This window comes from Halictus rubicundus, chromosome 6 (assembly GCF_050948215.1).
Source record: "Halictus rubicundus isolate RS-2024b chromosome 6, iyHalRubi1_principal, whole genome shotgun sequence".
In the NCBI taxonomy this organism is placed as follows: domain Eukaryota; kingdom Metazoa; phylum Arthropoda; class Insecta; order Hymenoptera; family Halictidae; genus Halictus; species Halictus rubicundus.
In genome coordinates, this window is record NC_135154.1 from 16,435,696 (window position 1) to 16,461,003 (window position 25,308).

A 25,308-nucleotide genomic window follows, 5' to 3' on the forward strand; every position below is an offset into this window, starting at 1 on the left:
GTTATTTTGACGAATGTTTGTTATTCTAATTGCAATGCTTTCTCTTCTATGAAAGTGTCATAATTATCCTTTTATAGCAGATTATTTTCAGCCTCAGCTACGTGAAAGTACACACGTAGACTCGAGAGCAGACTCTCTTGGGATCGGATAAAACAAATGGTTCCGCACCTCTTAAGTGCCTCGCAGACCGTCCGTGATTACGAGTTAGTATACGCGGCTACCTTCGGAGTTCGTTTCTTCTTAATTATCTTCCGAATGAACATGTTAACCGGCACGTCAGTCGTGTAAGGACGATACCAATCTCTGACTAGGTTTCAAAATAGAATTTGTCGAACGCAAAAGGATGACAATATTAGTGCATGTCATGATAAATTTTGAATTTCGGTCTCATCGATTCAATTACTTTGATTTTGTACGGACAATCTTGAAAATATTCCGATGAACTCGAATGACTTATTAACTCGTAATTCTCGGTTAAAAGGTGAAATTTTGGAATAATCGTAGTAGAATGCTTCCTGAACGTTCCACATTACCTCCGTTATACCCTATTCCGCTCGCGAAGTCCCAGGATCCAATTAACGATTCTCCGCGGGACAACCGCCGAAGTGAATGAATCGATCGGCGGATCGATAAGACGCATCACGGTGCAAACGTCTCGTCAGTTTGCCCGGCGACGATCTCGCCGTCGGACAAGTCGGCGAACTGAAACCGATCGGTCGTCTTATATACAACTTTCTTGAACTCGCGAACTTCTCGTGTAAATGTCGAGGGTGCGGTGGACAGGAAGCGTGCTCGGTCGCATCGGGCTCAGACTTTTCTCCATTTTCTCCACGTACCCGTTCGGGTAGATCCACGAGTCTTTTGTGTGTAGGACCGAGGACGGTGACGGGTAATCGAGCTCCTCCAGGTGGCTGAAGTCCTTTGATCTTTCCGGCTTGGTGGTCCCGTAATTCGGCTCAAATATGTCCGGCCTCTTGTCCACCTTGTTCGGAATCACATCCGGATCGTCGTCGGGAATATCGTTCAACGTTTGCCCCTTGACCTCGTCCCTGGAATCTTTGTTAAGCGGCGCTATCACCACCCGATCCTCTTTGTTCCCGTACTGCACGACTTCGGTGTGGGCCTTCATCGCGCGGATCGGCCGGCTGCGACGATACAAGGTCAAAGTTATCCCGACAATCAGAATGCACACGGCCGTTAGCCCGCCGGCGAAACAAGCTACCAAGAGGCTGTAGTCGGTGCTCTCGTTCGAAGTTCCGCGACCTGCGGACAAAGGAGGACGTGGCTCACGTAAAGGCGATCGTTACTCGGCTCCCTCGCCCCGAGTTAGGGGCTTTCTTATTACCCGGCGATCAACGGGGCTTCGCCGTCCGCTTTACAATTACAATGATCCACGGTTAAATTTCACTGTGCTCCGCGAACCGCCAGCGAAATTCTCGCGGATAGCGTTTCTTGTTTGCATTGCGTTCTATCTCCTTGTTCACTGATATAAGGATTCGCTGAGGTTCAGGCAAAAGCATGGGACGACACCTATTGACACTAGGTTTACGGGACCCGTCAAAATGACGGGTTCTAATATTTTTGATTTACGATTTTTGAGATTGTGAAGATCCATCTGCGCGGAATTACTCAACTAACTTATTTCCTTAGGTATATATTATTTCAAAAATGGCTGAAAACTTGGACAGACACATTCTTCTTATTTTTACAAAGTAATGTGAAGACACTTTTAATGCTCCGTAAACCTAGTGTTAAGGGTGCCTTCCAGGTTTTGAAATTAATTTTTACGTTAATGTATTCATTGTACCAAATTTGATTAGGATCTGTACAATGCAAGAAGGTTGGAGGACTACTCGATATCATACATTTAATTTTTTCAATTTTTATTTCATTAAATAACTTACTTTGATTTCATGAAAATTTTCAGGTTTCGAGTTTGGCAGCCAAAGCGTTAATGAAACTTTGGGAGGACGTGGTCCTTGCAGAAATATTACACACACACATGCTCCTCTTTAGCAGCCACCGTTCAAGGGATGAACACAGCCGTTAAAGTTTCGGGTCGAATGTATAGGGAACTAGAGGGGTGGTTAATCATTAAATAAAAGTATTTAACTACAGTGTATTTAAATACAGAATATTGTAATTTGAATATTTCGGCATTTTCTGCTAAGGGCTGTTTTCACTACTGCGGTATAGACGATGGCCACTAAACAAAATATGTGTCTAACTTTTTTACAAGAACTATATACGTCGTCCCAAATTTTCCGGGATCGTTCCTGGTAAGTGGTAGGGGAATTGTGGGGATTAACCCTCACGCGACCAAAAGCGTCCAACGGGACTATAGTAATAACGCTCGTGTAAAAGTGAAATATGGACAACATGTTTTGATGTTTTGATACTGAGAACATTCGGAAAAATCAATATTACGTTAAAAAATGTATGGAATTTATAAATAAATTAACTGAAATAAAAATGTTGTAACATAGAAATTTCTCGCTTTTCTTTCCAACCATTTTGCATATGTGGGATCGTTGGACCCTTCCGGTCTTTTACATGTATTTCTTTTTGTTTGTGGTCGTTTCAGGGTTAACCGAGTGAATTCCAGTGAAATCTAACCGTGGATTACTGTACTGTGTTTTTATTAAACTGACGTCGCGAGGGTGCTGCCATTTAAAACAATAGAAGGATTAAAAGAATTGAAGGGCGTCGACACTTTGGATCCACTAGGATCGAAGCCACCAAGTTCCGGCAGTCTATCATTGATAAACTATGTGAAATAGCCATTTATACGAAGCGAGATTACGTGTGAGAGAATCCGCGAAAAATTCAGTGTCAAAGATTTCGTCGCAGTCCTCGATGTAACCAATTAAAAGTTCGCCCGTAAATTAGAGGCTTTAAAATTGCGGAAGTTCTTTCTCCGGGACTAATTAAAAAATAATTAAGAACCGCGGTAATTTGTCGGCGGGAAACGAGTTTCCAATTAACGATTGATTAGAACAACCAGAACAGTCAGAATCGCCGTGATTACAGGCCGTTTCGCTCGCGAGAACGCGGCGTTACCAACCAAAGGTTAATTTCCACCGACTGTCCCGCAGGCTGGCAGCATTCCTTTCCAAATGAAATGATGAGTCAAGTCTTGTCTTTGTCAGACGAGGGGGAGTCTGAAACGGACGATCGTCGTCTGGTCGTAGAAAAGCGTTTCAAACGTGTCCGGTAAACGAGATTCGCCCTTTCCCTTTATTTATTGGATCACGAAGGAAACGTAAAGAACTTCCGTTAGCAAAGATTAAGAAGGGAAGAAGGAGAGAGAGAGGGAGAGAAAGAGAGAGAGAGAGAGAGAGAGAGACCCAGACCACTGACGAAGACTAACCGGAGAGCTTTTTGGCATTCAGAAAACGCCTTGGTTCGTTAGCGGACGAACGTTCCACGTGTACATGCCCGACCACGCGCGCGTGTCTGTCGACCTATACATATCTATGTCGAGGCGAACATATATAAGATAATTTGATTTATGTACAAGTAACGTTTACTGGCAATTTGTAATCAAGAGGAACTGTTTCTAATACTCTAGTCCCAAGTTTAAATGAAATTAGAGAAGAAATCCCGGATTTCGGTGAGCGCCGGCTCGCTTACCTACGGAGAAGCAACGACTATAGTTCAGCTAAGTATTTTAATAACTAGCTACCAATTACGTTTCGACGTGCAGCACGATCCCAAAATTAAGAAACCGTCTACCAGCATTTGTCCATGGTAAAACGAAACCTATTAGATGTGTATATTTAAAAATGTTTGTCTTTAACCCTCGGACGGTGGACCGTTCTTATGAGTAGACAGCGAATATTTATTGCAAATATTTTCTACCGGAATTGCGGAGTGAAATAGAAATTTTGTTTTCTTTCTGGAATGCAGCAGCTGGTCATTTAAGTAATTCGCCAAAATCTGAATAATTGAATAACGATTTTGATTCTCTGGGTCAAGATAGACCCGGACTCCGCCGTCGGAAGTTAAAGTGCAATGACTTTAAATTTCAGAATAATTTGTTGACAGTGTTTCACAGCTCATAAAGAAAACGACGTTTATGTTAATTTCAGTAAAAATTTGTAGTATGTAATATAAAAATTATTTTTTCATTTTGTCCATATTTGGGAACATGTCTTTATTGAGTGTTCTAAGTATTTCGGTACTAAAGAAGTTGTAAATTACAAGAATGAGACAAAATCAATTTGACTGTGCACTGGAGATTTTAACAGAACGTATTCGTAACTTTTAAAGAACGAGAAGAAAATAAGGCGCAAAGTTTTGTAGAATTTCATGGTTTTTTATGTTTCGCTGCAACTACTAGTACAGAAAATAAAATTGTGTTCTACCTCAGTTTCATAATTGTTGGACGTGGAGATTGAATTTTGTATAAAAATCAACAGACTATAATTTATATGTTCTACCGCATTATATGAGATTAAAAATGTATTCAAATGGATTAGCAATTGTTTCATATGTGCAAAATATTGATTAGTCTCACAAAGGAACTGGCAGAACAGATAAATAAACGTTCTATTTGAAAATGTTTTTTCTCATCACTTATTTTGCAAACTTCTTCGATTTTAGGATTCGTTACACGCACCTACATGAAATTTACAATAATTCTCAAGAAATTCTAATTCGAATATTCGCTGAGTGTACAATTAATAGCGACTCGGTTGGCGTGTCTGACTATGGCAGAGCTTTTCTACTTCTCTGAACTCAAAGGTGAATAGTATAGAAATATAAAATGGTTATCTTTGGTATCAAATACGACTATTTTTTAAAAACTGTCTACGAAATATTTATAACAGATTTACATTTCTATGTTCACATTTTTCGACGCATACTCAACTTTAGAAAATATAAAAAAACTTGCAAATGAAGACTACCAACATGCCTAGCCAATAAGTTTGATCTTTTTGGATTAATGGCATAAAATAAAAAAATAAAAAATGTGTTGGAATGAATATAAATTATATAAAAATGTAATGAAAGATCTGCAAAACGTTTTTTTTTTAATTTTAAATGTAGACCTACAGAAAAATAATTGTAAAAAACAGCTTTAAATATTTTCTCCGGAATTCCGAGCAATTGCAATTGTTTCAAAATTTCTTCTCCGCGTCATGTTATGGGCCACTATAATTCTCAAGATATAAATGCCCCAATGTCCTGAGCAGTGTACATACAATGACTATTTTTTCGGGGCAGTGTATATTCGAGAGGATAACATTTTTGAAACTCGGATCTTATCCGAGCCGCGCGCTCACACGTTACGATCGTAAGCAGTGGAAAATGACAGGGGCGTGCAATCCGGTTAAAACGATTTTGAAAGGATTTTGAGAAGTTTGAATAGAACTATGGATGTAGTCGGTGGCGCACAGCGAACGGTAGCAGCTACCGGGTAAACGCGTGCAACTGAGATCCAAGATGAGCTCGCGTCGCGGGACGTGCTCGGACACATACACAGAGCCAGAGAGAGAGAGAGAGAGAGAGAGAGAGAGAGAGAGAGAGAAAGAGAGAGAGAAAAAGAGATAGTCGGGCAGGCTGCCTAAGGCATTCGTACGCAAGCGTTTCCACACACAGTGGGATCGTCCAACGGATCGGCATGAATAAACCATGAGGATGGAAATTAAAGGCGATAAATGCGCCTCGAATGAGACAGCAGTCGAGGAAAGGGACTCGGGCTCTTTATGGGATTTTAATTCAGGGTCCGCGGAAGAAGGATACGAAGAAACGTATCGTATAAAAGAAGGGCTGCCTCGCTGAAAGAGATCCTGAAGTTAGTCTGGATGCGCATAATCGCGCCTTTCGACGCCCCCCCCCCCCCGAGGGGAAACTACTTTCCCTGCTATCATGCTACATGTCGTTCAACCGATCGCACAATGCCGCGTAATTAAACACGTGACCCCCCGCCCATGAATTATCGGATGCTCCGGCTCCCGCGTTTTTGCGGTTCGCAAACGCGCTCTAAAAACTGAACTGATTTTCTGCCAGCGTGTCGGTTACCCAGCAAATTAATTCTGTCGTATGAACAATCATAAAGATTTCCGCTTGGCTGATTAATTGAATACTTTTTGTCAACGATGCACTTTTTTTGAGATTGTAATTTAGGAAAAATGAATGTGTTTCCTTTAGAAATATTACAGCGATCATGGTGCCCGTTAACAGGCTCCTAGGCTCTTCTAGTGAGAGAGGTTTAAAATATTCATAGAATTGACGAAAATAAAATGCTCATTTTGATTTCGTGTACAGAGAGGAATATTCGTGGCTGAGAATGGTTCGGCGACTTCCTGAATATTTTTTTTTTTAATGGAAATAGCACGATTAAAGAGAACACTCACCGTTAGTGGTGTACATGGCGACTCCCTTGAGCGTGACTGGTTCAAGGACCACGGGATCGCTGCGTCCCTTAGCGTTGACAGCGTACAGATGAAGTCGGTAGTTGCGGCCAGGTTCTAAACCAGTAACTTCGAAAACCGGACCTAATGAACTGGATTTCTCTGTGTGATTCAAGTAAATGGTATTGACATGATAAACGTTCTCCTCACTATAGACTTCGAGTTCGTAATTAGTTAAGGGCAAACCGCCGTCAAATCCCTCAAGGCATCGAACGATCAACCAATCAGCGTCTCGCGAGTCGGTGGCCTTAAAATCCTCGTGACCTGCAAAAAGAAATTCCGAAATACTATGTATTACAATGTTACGAATTCATAGATTACGATGTATTTAACGCTAGAACAACCGAGCACCAAAACTGACTAAATTATCGAGACATTGCGCGATTATTTTTATAGAATATGTCAGAATAAATAAATGTCCCAGAAAAAAGACTTTGCAATCTCCATAATTGCAAAACGAAGAACTTGAAATCCGTGATTTCGACAGGTGAGCTTGTTCTAGTGTTAAAGAATTATTTCTTGCACGAGAGTTTTTGTTCGAATGTTGTTTGAGGTACATAAAACAGGCTACATCAATGAATTATTTCCTGCTCTGAAAAATTGAACTTTCGGGTAGACTGGAACGTTATGAATAATTACAAATTTCCCGGAGATGGAATTAAACGAAACAGCGGTCGTAACTTCTTCTTTCGAGTGATCCATTTAATCATAAATTTTCTAGTAAAGCGTATTCAATGCTACGCTCAAGCGTGGTTGCTTTAATGTTCAAAAGATCTTCACGCTTCATATAAACGCATTTCCAACCGTGAAAATGTGAAAGTTATACCCATGCATTCCTAGCTTCTATACATTATTCAAATGGAGAATCAACTCTTTTATTGAGCCATGAAAACACAATTTTCAGCAAGAGGTACACTTATACCAATTCTGTGCTTTTTTACGAGACAATAAAGGTTTTTGCAATTTCTGTGCTATTTCTTTAAAAGGTGCAAACCAAGATATTAGAAAAATTTCAGAATATCGTTGCACACTTTGGACTGATTGAAATGATTAAAAATACAGTTTCATGCCATTTCTACTTGGTACAATCGAATAGGAACATTTTTCTTTTCGCACACAGACCCGCTGTCTAGTTCCATCGATTTTGTGAAACCGTGTAATATATCAAACGATCTATCATTTCGCGCGACACAATACAAAATTCTCAAATTCAAGGGCCTCCACGCCGAGGGGGATCGAAGCTGGAAACAGTAATCTAACTTTTAACGCGTCACTGGGAGCGGCTGACCCCGAAGAGTATCAAATACCTGAAACACAAGGGGATTCTCCGGTGTCACTTTCCCGTAACGAAAGACCCCCTATCTCTGATCGTCGAGGCCAGCACGGAACGCGCCTAATTTCACGACCTTTTTCACGCACGATTGGTCACCTTCGCTTTTCACGGGTCGCAATAGGAAACAAGCTGTTGAACACAACAAGGCTATCGACCGTAAACCGTCATCCTCGATGATGGGACCGTCCGTAATGGTGTAGTTACCGCTATTTAGGTCAGAAACGGAGGAGGGAGGACTCGAAGGCTGTGTGTGTGTGTGTGTTAAAGACAGAGCGGGAGAGAAAGAGAGAGAGAGAAAGAGTAAAGTGTCGCTTACCCATTCGATACGCGTAGGGTCCGGTCGACTGAAGAGCCGTGCAGTTCTGTAAGGGATAGGGCTTGCCGGCGACGATGATTTGAAAAAGACAGGGCGTCTTTTGCTCCCCTATACGGTTTTTGGCCCAGCACGCGACAGTCCCGTAGTCCATGTCGTTTTCTGGCGTGTAACTCAGCTTGGAGCCGTGCCAGTGGTTCGTGATCAGGCTCAGGGGCTTGACCTGCGTGAATCTATTCGCCGGCACGTTCATCAGCTCGCCGGAATTGTTGAAGGTCCAGTGGAAAGTCGTCGGAGGCGGTTTCGATTGCACGCCGCAGACCAGCGAGATCGTCTCGTGCTTCAGGGCGCCGACCACTTGAGTGGAAGAGCCGTCCTTGCAGATTGGTGCGTCTGAAAATGCGACAGGGAACGGTTCCGACTGTCAACCCTGCTCCACCCTTTGCCGCGGAAAGAAGGGAACGATAAACGACGGAGGGAAACCGGAAGGAAAGTATCCGAGTGGAGGACGCTGCGACGCTAGTGGAGTATAGTGTTGCGGTAATCTTAGGGCTACAGTGGGCAATTTGGACAAAGTCGGATTCAAAATCAAGGAACTTTCGATAGGAATGAGGTAGAGCGATGAAATTTTTTGGAAATGAAAGCTGAAACTTTGTAGTATATGGGAAAAATAGGGAGATCATTACCATCCAATCATTTCAACGAAAAAATAATTCCATTGGTTTTTGTCACAAAAATCTATTTTTTGCAAAATCATGGTCGTAGACAAATTTTGAGACCAGACTTGAAATCAGCGTGAAAAAGTCTATGGGAAATGATGTATAGCATGTTAAAAAAAAAATTTTTTCCGCGCGTGGTATTGGAAAAACTAAAATTTTCTTGAATTTGTGCGCGTTTAACGAATTTTCTCGAGGTTAAAAAATGGTCGTACCACAATCTCTCTATTTTTCCCATATTCTACAAAGTTGCAGCTTTCGTTTAAAAAAAATTTCATCGCTCTACCTCATTCCTATCGAAAGTTGCACAGTCCAAATTGCCCACTGTGCGGCGGAGATGAATTTCTCGAGTGTAACAGCCACAGTCAGTCTCATGGCACTTTAAATAGAAATAATTCTTTTTATCAATTAATCAAACTACTTCAGTTTCTCTGCCTAGCTAGGTGGACTAGTTTACCAGATGTAATTAACATTTTGGAGAAATTACGTTTAGTCGGAATTGAAAAAAAGGTTCAACTTCACTTTGGCAACCCAGAAATTTTCAACTTTTTACTATATAATCCTGTAAGATAATGTAACGAGATAATGCCAAATATCGAAGTTTTATATCCTAAATTTACAGATTAATCGACTCTGGAAGAATAGTACTCTCCGCAAATTGGTGGTTCAAGTGAGTTTATTGTTTCGAGCACATTCTCTGAATATTTCATCGGTCATGCATAACCTGTTAATCTAAATGCGACTGTGTTTGTTTAGTTAACCCTTAGCACTCGAATGGCGATTGTAAGGCGCCACTCAAAATCATTATTCAACATATTTTTTACATTATTAAATTTATTTGTACTTAAGAAATTACTAAAAAATTTAGTATTGTACGAGTAAATTGCACCATTTTCGTATATATAATATGAAAATAAATATATAGAAGGGAAATATTCTAGGCCGGAAGAAATGTTTTTGTTTAAAATGAATTAACAAAGGGTTAATATCACACGGTTCTATTTAGACATTTTTCCGACGTTAAAAGGGAACGTCAAATATTTGGTTACTCACACATTATCTCGAGTTTCACTGGTTTACTCGTGGATTTCCCTTCGATATTGGTCGCCATGCAGGAATATTCACCAGCGGAATTTCTAGTCACGCGTTGCAAAACCAGAGATTGTCCGCTGTGAAGGAAAATTCCAGCTGTCGTGTTCTGATGCAATTCTTTGCCGTCTTTGAACCAGGCCATCTTGTACGCGTTTGGATTCGCTTGAACGTCGCATTCGAAATAGACGTCGTCGCCCTCGTTTATGTCGTTCGCCTTTAAACTCGAGCCTAGCTTGATTGTCACTATTGGTGCATCTACAAGCAACAATTCAAATGCGTAACATAATGGATAAAATCAATAACACAGTCCCACAATCTCGAACGAGCACGATTACGAACCGAAAATTCGAGAAACACTCGGAATCGTTGCGTTTGCTTGCTGCTTCGAACAAACTCTTTTTCTCGTGAGAAAACAATTATTTAGAAATACAATAAATATACGGCAAACCGTGGAGCATGATCAGTCGAGTGAACGAAAATTATTATTTTTAGGATTACTTGCAGTTTTTAATGGACCATAAGTTCTTTTTAGCATATCTAGACGAATTCAGCAAGTATTGTAACAAATTTTCTTTTAGATCTGGTAACTTTATACTTGGTAAAGAATTTACTATAATTATCTTGTCATGAGAAGAAATAATATAGACTTATAGGCAATTGAGTAACCCACATGAAAGTGAAACACAAAAATGGAAATTATTGTTTCTAGCTGTACCAAAATTGTTCTGATCTATTTCCGGAGTGATGCAAAATTAATGCTGTAAATTAGTGGATAGAATTAGCTTTCGGTAACACTCACAATAGACTAGCAGCCGCCATTTGTCTTCTAAAGCGCTATCAGGTACAACCGAGTTCTCAGCCCGACATGTCAGATATTTCCCATCGTCCTCCATGGTCGGTACATAACTCAACACACTTCTCGTAATGTTCGGATTATCTACAAACTACGAAGAACTCAGAATCTAAGCGAGCGGACACGTCCGTGTCGCAGCTGAGGAATTCTCCTGTGACGATTGCAGACTCAAAAATGTAATACTCACATTTCTAGCCATGTACTCAACCAGATGTTTCCCCTTCCACCAGGTGAACACAGCTTCCGGGTGAGACCCTGAACTGACGCATTCGATTTCGTACGTTTTTAGGGCCGACAAATGGGATTCCTTATTCGTAATGTTCACTACCAACGGTTTCACTGGAAGTCAACGGGTACAGTTATGTGCACGCTGTCGCCTGGCTGAGCTTAATAGTTAAGAGAAACGACTACAACTTAATATAATAATATAATTACTGCGAGTTAATATTAATCTTTTATGTAACAGAAAGCTTTTTTACAAATCCACGTGTAATTGTACCAATTGTTTTCGTCGTTTTTGGAATATTAAGATTGTAGGAAATCACGGTAACTTTGGGACAGCAAAATTGATGTTAACACTAGGTTTACGGAGCGCTAAAAGTGACTATTTTACATTACCTTATAAAAATAACAAAAACACGTGGTGCCCAAATTTTTAGTCATTTCTTTAAATAACATATACCCAAAGAAATAAATTTGTTGAATAATTCCACATGGATGTATCTTTAGAATATTAATAATTGTAAATTAAAAATATTAGAACCCGTCATTTTGACCTAGTGTTAAACACACGGTTTATTATTCTCTTATAAACCTTCGAAGCTATAAATAAATATAATAAAAATTCTTAAGTGTCGAGAAGGGGTGTGCTGGGGGTTCGATGGGCCGAATTATAACTCATTTTTTACGGAGGCTGGTCGGTGCAGTTGCAAAGTGAAATTTCTAGATGACACGAACCACGAGCCTAACAAAGGGGTTAACGTATTTTTGTTCACGAAATTCTGTGTTGAAAGAAAGCTCTTGGCGGGACGATATTAGGGGACGTGTTCGGTAAATGGACGAGTCTCTTACTCACAATTGACATCTAAAACGATCTCGGATGTCTGAGGAGGGATGAGATGCGTGTTGCTCGCCCGGCAAGTTAACTTCGCCCCGCGGAACTCTCTCGTGACCTTCGAGGTATCAAGCCGATTTATCGTGATGTCCCCGTGTTCCAAGGTGTACGTATCATCCAGCAGCCTCCCCTCGAAATGCCACGTTACATTCGGAGGCGGTGAACCCCCGATTACCTCGCATAATAAGGACAATTCGCTACCCTCGTTGAAGGGCTGCTGTATCTTAGCCAAACTTCGGCCGACGCCAGTGTAAATCGCCGGCTTGTTTGGTGGCACTGTCACGAAGTTCAATTTATGTGAGTCAGGACGCCATCGCGCGAGCTCTACAGAATCTTTTGAAAGATTTCCCGACTACCGTACCGCAATTACTCATACTGATCCCCAGATTTGTGTATATAATTTTCGCAACAATATGACTAACAAAATCCTAGCTTCGTCGGGGAAACGAGTTACTAGGTTTGCGAGTAAACATTTGCTGCAATTCATTTTATTTTATTTCTGTGTTTGTTCTGTTAATTCTGTATGCATTGGTAATTTTTCTCCTCGTCTATTGCGAATATTTATAGTACTTTAGACCTGCTGGTAATATTTTAGAAACAATACTTTATAGTTCATTGTTTATTTCTGTTACTATGAGTTGTTCAATTTTATCCTAATTTGTAGCTGCAATATTATTTTAGAAACAATACTGTGCAGTTTATTCAGAAATACTGCGTCTAACCTGCATAATTCATTTCGTACTTGTTTGAGATGCAAGTTTGAACATTTCCTCAAATAGCACGTGAATTGCGACAGTGTCGAATATATCGACATTATTAAAATCGAAACCTGAAATATGTAGCTTCCGCAGAGTCTCCCGTGTTCCTTTGAAATGCTTATGTCATTTCTATGTAAACTAATAACAAGGAAGATCAATCTGCTCCACTTCAGCACTGAATACGAATGAAGTACAAGCTCTCCAAAGGAGTACGTGGAACTCGAGTAAAACTGATAACTGCTTGCATTGCTAATATTGCATTTCAAGCATTCCTCCGAGTAAAATTCGTTCAGAGATTAATTTGAAAAATTTCGCACGAATCGATCAATCAATTAGGAATTCAAAATTCCGTGACAACGTAACCAACAGTTACATTTAGTTTAAACAACAGGAATTTCGGTGCATCTTCACACCATTTACTATATTCACTTTTTTGAGGCGAAAGTTATTTGTAAAAATTATATTTAAAAATTCCATGTGAACCAGTCAAATATTTAGGAATTCGAAATTGTTTCTAGGGAGGTGGCAGCAAAAATTAGTCTGATTGTAAGCGAAACGAATTTCAGTGCATCTTTAAGCTATTTATTAAATTTGCTTTTTAAATGTCGTTTTAAAAGTTCTGTAGAAATTTTTTAAAAAATCAAGAATTTCGGCGCAGTTTAGAAATATTATTGAATCTTGGATTTTGCCTGTTTAGAAATTATTGGACGTTCGAACGTCGTTAAACTCTCCCTTCCATTTCCCTAAAATTGTATTTCTCGAACAGCCACGGCCAAGTTTAATCGCAATCGTCATTCGGAGGCAAGAAACTGTATGTGTTGAACCCGTTACACATACGTGCATACACGTACGTCTGAGATTAGCAATGTGAATGCCATTAAGCACCATGAACGCGGTTACTGCCGCGAAACAATCCTAAATCACGAGCAAACGGTTTGGGTTTAAATGCTTACTGCATTCTTGCGTTATAAAACACCGAGGAGTGACACACCGTGAAACGAAGTCGCACGTTGCTTAAATAATACACGATAACACATCATTCTTCAGCTTTGAAACCGGAACACTGCAACACCTGTTGAATCCTCGCTACTCGCAATTAATTAAAAATCGTATTAGTGCTCTCGCAGGAAAAAGCCATCCGTACAGACTTAAATTACAGAATCACGTCCTCGTCCTGATTAATAGATACGTATCCCGATATTAATTAGTTTTCTGGAAATTTTTATTGTGTTCCTTGCCTACCAAGAAATTTTTTAAAACAGCTTAGAAAATACATGAATAATATCGAACAAGGCAGCATTGAGACTAAATAATTCACACAAGTGAAATACATCATGCACCTGCTTTTATCTCAAACAGAATAAAATTTTAAAATATAAAAATTATGTTTCAGAACCACGCTTTTTTCACAACTGAAATATATTTGTATTAAAAAAAAAGCAAATATGTGTTCGTTTGCGAGATGACATACGAACTGATCATTTTTCACCACTTTATTTCAGAATTTATTTTAACGAAATTATGAAACGATTTTGAAGCAAACCACTGTTAAATAAAGCTTTCAAAAACGTAGATTCATACGTTTGCTCTTAATTCTACTAATGGAACGCGTTGACACAATTTCTCCGTGAAAAACTCAAAAATATATTCGTTGCTGTGTCCATTTTATAAAATGCAAACAGTGTGGTGAAAGAAAAATTGACCAAAAATGAACGTTCGATTATCAACGAATTATGAAGAGATCTCAGAATACAAATCGTATTTTTGTTTGGAAAAATGGCGGAGATAAAGAAAAGAAAATTATGAGAAACAAGGCAACGGTGGCAGACTATCAAAATGCTCTCCTGCCGTTTAACGGGCAGACCTAAGGGAAATTTCGCGTACGGAGACTTTATCATCTTCAAGAGTGCAACGGTTTCACCTCGAATATGCTCCACATCTGGTAAGAAACTGGTTTTCTAAGAAGAAAGTCGAGAAATGAATAAATATCTGAAATATTTGAGGAAACTGTTTGTCAGTGAAAATGTCACGCACGAACTGAATGTTCCAAAAATACCGCACTCGGGAAATTTCACTCATTTCAGCTTGATCGTCACTGAAATTAGGATTCAGTCACTAAATTGAAACCACTTTGATAATTACACGAAGAGTAATTTCGGCGAAAGTAATTTTAAAAATAAATTTCCCGCGTATTCTTTCCAAAATCTCAAGTTTGCTTTCCGATTTTTAAATAGCAAGCAAGTTTTAAAAATATTACCAGCTTAACATGACTTAAATTTACTACCTAATTAAAAAATGCCATCGTCTTGTTACTGTCTTCCATTTTCTACGTAGCTTACAAAATGGCCAAAATAGTCTTAAATTTCAATGTATCTTTCAGTAAAGTTTTCGGAGCTATTTACAAAGAAAAATTAGTATTGTGTCCTTGATACTTAAATCTATTTTTGCACGCCGATTTGTTTAAAATCTGCACCTTGCCCTACGAAATGCATTACGGCACTCCATAAATACGTTTCTGGTAATTAAGGACGAAGGTACTTGTCAAGCACGCCATTTTTCACGAAACGAATCATTTAATACCGCCTGTGCCTGGTGAATAGAGTGAGCTTGACATCTATCATGCTAATATCACATAAGATGACAGGTATACAGTGCCGTATCTTGTAGCAGTGCTAAAAAATTTGCCTTGCAAATGCTACACTTTCTTCGCCACTGAGGAAGCTATCAATGGGGTGCGATACTGTTATGCGATTGCATTATTCTATGGCATATGTTCATTGTTCATCCGTACTGTTTATTTACTGTTCTGAACGAGATCATAAATGAGACAATTAGATAATGAAATTCCTCAACCTATTGCGACGTAGTTTGTAAAATATTGAAATTTTTTAATCGAATTCGATATTCGATTATTCGTTTTCTTTTCATTCTTTTTTCATTTATACTATTACTACACGTTGTTATAAACATGTTTTGGTGAAACATTTTTAAAATCGTGCAGTAAAACGTATGAAATTCTCGTATTAAAAATTTCTGTTCTCCGTTATCAGTTAATTTTGCCATGTAGAATCACTTACAGTATAGATTATATCACAGTACTGTAGAATTTACGAAATCTTGCAAAAGTGGAGGCTCGCGGTTATCAGGCGTACGAAAATAAATTTTGATCTTCCCCGGATCGAAAACCTCTGTACTCTGTCATCAATTAATGTTTCACGTAGAATGAAAATCTTCCTCGCATTAAAAAATTCTCCTCCGGTATCAATTTATTTGTTCACGTAGAATCACTTATACGTCACAGGTACGGTACACTCCTGTACAACACGATCAAATAATTATTTGAAAAACGCGTGTACACATGTATCTTTTGTGGAAATAAGTAAATCTTTCTACACAATATTTTGCACATGTACTGTATATTTACTACTATATAGTAGAAGTTTTTTCAGATAATTTTTTGACCGCGTCATATGGGAACCTGCTATGCTGTAAAATTCGCGAAATCTTGCAAATGCGTAGGCTCGCAGTGGTTAGAATGAAACAATAGAATATCCCCGATCGCACGAAAAAAGTGTACTCACCTATCACAGTGAGGTTAACCTTCTGATTTCTCGTCGGGCTATTTTTGTAATCCACCCTGCACCTGTACACCCCCGCGTCGTTCGTTTCCAAGGGATCGATCTCCAATCTCGCAGGCTCCACGTTCGTTCTCATAGTTGCCCTTTCGCCGAATACGTATGGATCTGACCAGAGCCTCGCCTGGGCTATCGATCTGCCGCCGCGAGCGTCCACGCTGTATATCGGTAAGCCATCCCTTTCGCCTTTGTACCAAAAAACCATGCTCACCACCTCGCTTCTGGTTGAGGGATCAATGTCGCAAGGTATTTGAGCTTTGAAGCCAGCCACTGCCGACACGTCCAGTATGGGAACTGAAAACATTCCGAAACAATTCTGTTGTTATTCGACTCCGTTCGATCCACGCTCGGACTATCATAGAGCCTCCGTTATCCGAACAACAGCGTCACCGACGATTTGTTCGGATAACAGAATTCTCAAAAAATACCAGCCTCCGACGTTTATCAAACGGACTTCGCTCTGCTGGCGAAGCTACATGGATCAGTTTGGTGGGCGATGAACATTTTGGAAAAAATTCCATCCTTGTCAGAATACTTTGTTGCTTCTTCAATTAATGCCACGAATACGATACAGTTTGGCGAGCTTAATAAACTGTCGCTGATTTTGCCAAACAAATTCATTTCGCGCGTAACACGTCGCATTTTATTCCGAGCAAAATCTCCGACTTCGGCGACGAAAAATGATCGATTTGACGATGACCTCCCCATTGCGAACCAAGAAGTAATTACTAGACTGTGGATCTATATGTAAATTCTCACATTCGTACATAATTCATGAAGGACAAGGGAAGAATTTCTTTGACCGATTAGAAGATTTATAAAATAAAATAATTACGACAAGATTTATTAAACGAAATAAAAATGCCACTTCACAATTTCACAACGTTTCGTTCCCGTAGTGTCAGAGTTTGCACAAGCTATAAAATATCTGAGAACGCGTTCCATGCTTTTCAATTGATTCGATTACACGAGCATTTTTCACGCACCGTCGACACGCTGCGAATAAACGTGTCTTTCTCAACGCTGCGTGCCGTGAACTACGTTTTTCTTTCTTTTTTTTTTTTCTGTTTTACACACAAAGCATTCAACGCGTAACAATTGAACCAATTATTCCAGCATTTTCCGTGTTGCGTGCCAGCGGCGTGTGCGGATCACGCGCAATCGGCTACGTTTAAAATCAAAATGCAGTGGAACAAAGAAATGTAACCTATCGGCCACTGTGTTTGCACTGCGTAGCGTCGTTCGCGACGCGCAGAGTGTTGTACGCGCTGTCCCTGAAACGTATTGGGTTCGTGCAAAAATATTTGTAGCCCCGAAGCATCGACTTCGAAACGAACTAGAAAATTCACAAGAAATCGCGTTATAATCGTCGGGTGGACCGGTTAATTTTCGTCGATCGACGGCCGATATCTCGAGAGGTCCCTCTCTCTCTCTCTCTCTCTCTCTCTCTCTCTCTGTATCTAAGGTCGTCGAGGAAAAGGATAACGAGGTTAGAGCGACGCCGTTCGACGTTGTGGCGAGGTGGTGGGAGGGGGGTGGCGGTTAAATGGCAGGAGGATTGATGAGGTGGCTATGAAAGCCAATAAAATCGCGACGTCGCGGTAACCTCAGGACCAAGGTCATAAATCGGCAAGTAGACCGATTAATTGGCTCCGGCGGTGGTGTGCAGGTCTACCTTTGACCGGCGATCTTGCAGGTGTGCGCCCGTACGAACTTTTGTTCCCGACGGTGGCCCGTGGCCCGCTCTCTCTTCCCCTCTCTCTCTCTCGCTCACTCTCTCTCTCTCGCTCTCTCGCGTCCGCCCAGGATTCAGTGCGGGCTGACCGGACTCTGGCCAATTTGCAGTAACTCGGCTTTCGGTCAGTGACTGACTAAAACTGGAAATTTGTGGTTGCAGCAAGAAAATATACGTGATCCGGCAGCTGCGGTGCCCCGGACCTGAGATTCAACCGACTGCGCCGTACGTCCGGTTGCGAGCAGAATTAGGAAGAAAATCTACGTCGCTCTCCCCCCCTCCCTCTGTCACTCTCCATCTCTCTCTCTCTCCCCCTTGATCTCTTCCTCCTCTCCCTCTGTTTCTATCTCTATTTCTCTCTATCTTTCTCTCCGTGTTCCTCTCTCTTTCTACTTTTCTGTCTCTCTATTTTTCTGTCCTGTATTTGAGGCAATTCGGAACCGTGAGAACATGTAATGGAAAAAAGGAAATCGATTTTTGCGATCCGTCAAATTAGAGAGGACTTTCAATCTTTCTCTCCCGTTTGCCCCCTTTCTCGCTGGTATCCCGGCACCGGTGCACCGCCGAATGTTGCGAATACCGAAAGTGCTCCGAAGCGAGATTCTTCTGTCAATGAAATTTATTGGATTGACCCGTTACTTTGCGCGGATTTTTACGCGAGAGTGAAACGCAATTTATTCTCGACGAAAGGAATGTTTGTTTTGCAATGTTAGGTTCGCCAGCATGAATTTGCCGTCGAGAGGAGTCGAGGCTGAATCGAAATTTTTTCCCCGACTCTCATCTGGTTCTGCCAATGTAATAGGTTGCGAGGTTTATGCATTTGTGTACCACCGATTGCTACATCCGCTACACGAGGAACACCACGGATTGAAACGTGTGTAAAAACGTTCAAACATTTTCTCCGCGACTGAATTTTCCACGAATTTGAAAATTGAGCCTTCGCCTTTGCGACAACCCCTGTAACTTGATGTACGATTTTTTCTACTCGTTTCTACTATATTAATAGAAGGAACGCCGTGAGAGTTCCTCGTTTCTGTTCCATAAAACTGTCGAAAGAAATCGTGCATCAAATTTGATGGTGTCTCTGCAAGGAGGAAGCTCCGATCTTCAAATCCATGGTGGATTTAGCTGGGGGAAAAAAGTGTCCAATATTTTTAGATTCGCGTTTCACTACGTAAAAGTGTATTGCAAAAATTGTGATTATAAATATAACAATTTTCATATAATCGTAACTCCAATTGTTACTTTCGCTTTCCCACGCCTCGCTGCATTACCAAAAATTCGAGCTCGAATGTATTATTACGAACAGACTATGGATCTCTATGCAAAATTGTCTACATCAATTGCAAGCGACTGGAACCTAATAAAATTTGTTTCTTCCTTTAATACTATTGGTGCTGTTTTAATTTATAGTTTCCTATTTTTGCCATGAATGCTCGAAATCAGAAGACGCGAAATGTGCGGCGAATCGGAACAGTCGGTGAATCGTAATGGAAAAAAGTGGGACAATTTTCAAGATCCGTCAAGTTCGAGAGCGCTCTCAATCGTTCCGCGATCTATCGATCAGCGGCACGGTTGTTCGGCGTTTTTTCCATCGCGATTTCGGGCCGGATAGAAACGGTTTTCGATCGGGTGAAACGGAAAGAGTGGGAGGCGGTAACATGGTTTGCGAGGCTTCAGATGGGAATTATTGGATTTTAATACACCTTTTATGGTTTGCACGGGGCGTCGGTGTTACGACAAATAACAGGTCCAATTGAATTTGTAATCCCGTTTGGGAGGGCGAGCTGTCGGCGGAGAATCGAAAAATTCGACCGAAACAGAATTACGTTGACAGCATCGTTTTGCGTTATCGATTTAGCGTTGCGCTACGTACGCTGCCTCGCGCGAAATGCGATTTCGCCGAACACGCTGTTGCAGAAACGGACCGGGCATTTATTTGCCATAATAAATGGAAGTCGTTCCCGGCGATGTTTACATTTAAAAATGCCTTTCTACTAATTTTTAAAGTGCCGGGTATCAACCCGGAACGAGCCGAATGGCGAATTAACGAGCTCGCTTCTTTTCAGTATTCATGAACGGACCGGGACACAGGAATGTTATGTACCTCCTGCCTGCGACCGGTTGCAATCGCTCAATTGTTCCGATTAATTAACTAATACGCAACACTGTGGATCAAATGGGTGTCGCAATTGCGGGGTCAGTAGATTATAAATTAATTTTAATTTCCCTTGTAATATATTTGGACTCGACGTGTATTTATGGGCGTGGTAGTCTTTATTTCTTAATTGTTTGTGTAAATGCAAGTTACGATATGGGCGATTAGCAACGATTTTTCTGAGTGTGTTATTGTGGGGACATTTACAAATATTTCCTACGTTAATACACAATATTCATATTTCCTATATGTACAAATTAAATAGCTGTTGGATTAACTAAACAATGGATTAATATTTATAATACGACAATTGATAAAACGGAGAATCATGCAAGACCATGTCTAATAGCTAACATTCGTCACAATTAAAGAATGTATTCCTCAATAAAGAATACTTAATAACTATTTGTTTATTTGTATATATTTATTCGTGTATTTGTTAATATTTGGTAAAGATTATTTTTAGTAATTTTTACTTTTCTGAGTTGTAATTTTTTTTTACTAACTTTCACGTTACTCACGTAGAAAAAATACAGTTTTTATAGTTTATACGTGTTATTAACCTTGTATGGTACAATAATTATACAGTGTAACAATATATTATATTCTCAAATAAATTCAGTCAATTTTTACAGTCACAAAACATGCCCGCAAGATATAATAACACGCAAAATGTTTCTCCCCATAAGAGATAACATTTTCGATACAGCTTCAGTATAAATATTTCAATTCTGAGCAACGTCGAGATAAAAAATAAATAGTATGTTATTTCCCGTATGAGACACTTCATTATACAAAACATAATTTCTATGCCATCTTGATCGAACAAAGATGTCACGAGTTTGCAAAGATTTTACATAAATTTAAAAATATCGAATCTCGTTCGGAAACCTTCAAGAGGATCTTAATTGCACAATTATAAAACAAGGGGCGGTTTTATTTCCACAGGAATTGTTCGTTTCTATAAAACAGACATGCACTTGTATAAAGCATTCGATTCGTCATTCTAGTGTAAATACTTGAACAATTATAGGAGTATGTCGCATATAAATGTGTATGTAAATATAGGTGAAGTTGTTGGCATCGTTATTGGTTTCCGCATTATTTTTCACAATTTCCCCGAGAGCTAACCGTTCGTCAAACTTCGGAAAATATCACTTCAATGTCTATCCTAACAGAAAATTCACTGTCACACTTCATTGAACAAACCTTACACGTTACGTTGCACACATACCCGAAATCTGTACCACAAAAATAGCACAGGAGCTGCAACGAACAGATCCGCATGTTTTGACTTCAAATAGATCCTGTGCTTTCTTAACCCATCTTCGGATTTCTAATTCTAGTGCTATAGATCGTCCGTATAATGTCTCGCTAAGCCACAAATATGTTTAAGAATTAATTGAACCAGCAATAGAGTCATAAACCCACCTTTAATACGACTATACTTAAGTATCAATACATACATTTCGGGGCACCTAAAAATAAATGTAACGAAACGTCTACCGGTTAAACTTTACCTGAGGAAACCAGAAATTTTTAACTTTTTTTATGCAATCCTGTATACTTTAGCGAGAAAATTCCGAAAATATGAGTTTCAATCCCAGGAGATGACCAGTTCAAAAGTTATGCGTGTATAAAGATGTGCGATTTTCAGTGTTTATGGTATGTAACTTAGAGCACCGTTCTTTCAAAGGAAATATCTTTTTCCCACACACGAATAAAAAAAAGATTGTGAACATAACTTGCAATTCTTAATCGCTTATTTGGCCGGGGACTCTGCCCCCAGGCCTCTCAGAAAAACCTAACACGACCAACACAATATTTCGTACCTGAACTATAATCGGATTTCCAGATGCCATAATTTCAGCTTATCCAATTGGAGCTTGGTGAAAAGGTCGACAATCACGAGCGTGTTCGTTCTGCCATCTAGCGGCCCCGCTCGTTACATACCATAAACACTGAAAATCGCACATCTTTACACACGCATAATTTTTGAACCAGTGATCTCCTAGAATTGATACTGGGACTTTCGGCACTTTCTCGCCAAAATCTACAGGATTACATAAAAAAAATTAAAAAATTTCTGGTTTCTTGAGGTAAACTTCAGCCCGTCTATCTAAAAATAAAAGAATTCCAATATAGAGCTTCACGGATTGTTTTCTTAGCTTTAAAATTCCCAGAAATAGATATAAAAATCTTAAAACTAAATATAGTAAAATAATATCCAAAAATAAGAAAGTGCCAATGAAGTGCTATATACTCTACACACAGTGTTTTATGAATCTCACAGTTATGTAGCTTGGAAATACAGGTAATCTACGATGTACAAAATAAAATGGACATAAAATAAATTCACACCCAGAGAACGTAAAGTTAACAAAATACGCGTCGTAGAAAAGTCTGCTGCAACGGCTGAAAAATCACCTGGATGTACCAAAGCTTGGATTCTCTTTGCGACCGTCTCTTGGAGAGAGACGTAAATAAATGGGGACATGGGAAACCCAACTGTAAATTAGGGCATCTTCAAGAACCTCCGATAGCTATAGACATCGTGCACAAATCTTGCGTGCACTCTCTGCAACTCCGTTACACAAGAGAGCTTTAATATTAATGGACATTTCAGAATTATTAATTTAGCATTTAATAGTATGATGTTGCTTCAATAAAAATAATTAAATTCATTGATAGACTCATCCATATCGAAACTCAATGAATGCACTTCTGCAATTGTGACTCTTAAGAACGTGAAATTGCCTTCAATAAAAACAATTAAATTAATTGATGGACTCGTTGATATTGAAACTCGATGAAAGCATTCGTTCAATTTGTGCAAGTAAATACGAACCTGTTATATCGATTGCTTGGTACTCGAAGTGCGAACTCGCGAAAAACGAGCCCATAAACCTAAGTCATTGAGTAGCGTGAGATCTCATGATACGTTCAATGCCGTTTCGAATAAGACTGTGGGCAGCAGAAAACCATTAACGACTCCGTCAACCCGTAAGCTCTTCGAAAATTTAAAATATTTAATAGAAGATCTTTCTCAAAATTGATGTTTCACTACACCGAAGCGATAATATCACGAACTAATTAAGACATCGTAGAAAAATTTAATTTTCTTCATAAATGGTTCCAGCAAATTCAGAGTGAAGTGAAGCTGTACCAAGTTTGATTAAAAACTGCGTTTAATTAACTTTCTGAAGATTTCTACCAGCTGTGAAAATAAAACGTTCTGCAGTCTAATATCGAGTCAATAAAAAGACATCAATTTTCAATTAAGAATGTCAGTGCACATTAATGTACAATGCAATGTAGCTAAATAAAATCATTTAGACGTCTTTTCTTATATAATTAGCACTTCGCTTTTATTGGCAAACAAAATCAGGATACCTCTTCATTATTTCAACCCTAACATATTGATTTATTTACATGCAGTATGAGAAGAAATAGATCTCCTCAACTTTAGATAAACAGAGCATTAAAAGTGACTATTTTACATTACTTTATAAAAATAAAAAGAATGTATTTAGTCAGATCTACCAAGACTTTTATTACAGTATGTGTTCAAACAGATTTTATTTAGTAAATACCTATATCTTTGCAATTTCAATAAGTTAACAAATTTTGTATCCGTCAAATTGACGTAGTTCGAGTGTTAATAATTTCCTGCAGGTGCAGCTTCAAAGTTTAAACGTTTGCAGATTTTGTACGTTTGAAACGGACGACTACAAATGACATTTTCCAGTTAGCAAACAGTATCCATTATTAAGATATGTCTCGGTATAATGGCGAAGTTGTGTCCCTTTGTCAAAATAGACAATGTGTCAGAGGACAAAGCAAGTTTAGAGTCTAAGTTCTGACCAATTAAAATCTTCCGTCGGATTGCCATTGATCAAGGACACGAACAGAAGACAATTCTATAGCATACCAGGACGCGGCACACAACAGTATCAATTTAACTATCTGATGAAGGTAGCTGTTACAGATAGACTGTAAGTAGCTTCGAAGCCGTCTAGATAGTTTCCAACACCTCAAAAAAGCAATATCTGTAATCAATTTTCCCTCGTAACGTTCGAATCCATTGTAACACTTCTAAAAATGTTAACCGCAATTTGTAAACAAAATTATTCAATCCAGTTTATTGTTTGGCTAAACTTTACTTTAGGAAACCAGGACTTTTCAACTTTTTTCTATGTAATCCACTAAATTTTCGCGAGAAAATTCCGAAAATCCAAGTTTTAATCCTAGGAGAACAACATACCAACATGGCAGCGCCCTTACCTGTCAAAAACGCTTAAAACTTGGATTTTCGGCATTTTCTCGCCAAAATCTACAGAATTACATTAAAAAAAGTTAAAAATTTCTGGTTTCCTTAGATAAAGTTCATTGTTTAATACAACAGTGTTACAATAATCATAGTAAAATATGACTTTTAGGTATTATTTAAAAAATTGATCAACTTTCTGTTTGAACATGTACGTGATTTCAAATTACATATATTGTACAATCTGTAGAAAACCCTATGCTGCAAATCTTAAAAAATTAATCGGTTAACATATGATTTTATCTAGTAGATGAACGAAGGAGCGTTTTTCAGTAAAAATTCAATTCCTTTTAATTCGCGAGAAACTGAAATAGAGAAATTCGCGTACCAAAATGCGCTACAAATAATTCATAAAATATTATTATATTTGATTGATCACGAAGTTCTTTCTGACCGATACATTGCAGATGAAAAATTGAATTCTGAAGTTACGAAATATAATACGCGAGCCTTGTGCTGCAAACCGAGATCAGAAGAGTTCAAAGGGCTCGTGAAATCGTAACCCGAAGAATTTCGCGATTACTCGCCGGCAGCCTCGAGAAAATATCTGCGTCATGTTGGCGAACGTGCCTCGCGAAACTTGCCTATCAAATTTACAAGCGATCGAAGGTTTTAGAGCCGCGTATCGCGAGCACTCTTTGATGCGAATTTAAACGGAAAGCATTACGTGCAATCGAAAGGATGCGTCGTAAAGAAAACTCATTTACGACGATGCAGTATTTACGAGCCAATTTATGATTCGCGTCACGGCCCTTTTCGAGACGTTTATCAATTTGTTATTTACCGGCGAGCGCGCGACATGCTGCAGTCGTACTCAAAACTTTCGAGATGCACTCCTGCATGCGGTGCTCGCAA

The 25,308-nt window shown here is 39.3% G+C and overlaps 1 protein-coding gene across 1 annotated transcript in view; it reads right to left on the reverse strand.

Moving 5' to 3' along the window:
* Positions 1–423: 423 nt before the first annotated feature.
* Positions 424–25,308, reverse strand: part of LOC143354754 (neural cell adhesion molecule 2) — a 65,637-nt gene continuing 40,752 nt past the window's right edge. Inside the window, exons 3-10 of the mRNA XM_076789047.1 lie at positions 16,180–16,527; positions 11,802–12,116; positions 10,914–11,065; positions 10,673–10,817; positions 9,835–10,128; positions 8,069–8,458; positions 6,363–6,683; positions 424–1,263 (exon numbers count right to left, since the gene is read on the reverse strand). Coding sequence (XP_076645162.1) covers positions 722–1,263; positions 6,363–6,683; positions 8,069–8,458; positions 9,835–10,128; positions 10,673–10,817; positions 10,914–11,065; positions 11,802–12,116; positions 16,180–16,527 — 2,507 coding nt within the window. The 3' untranslated portion in view covers positions 424–721. The remainder of the gene's footprint in view (positions 1,264–6,362; positions 6,684–8,068; positions 8,459–9,834; positions 10,129–10,672; positions 10,818–10,913; positions 11,066–11,801; positions 12,117–16,179; positions 16,528–25,308) is intronic.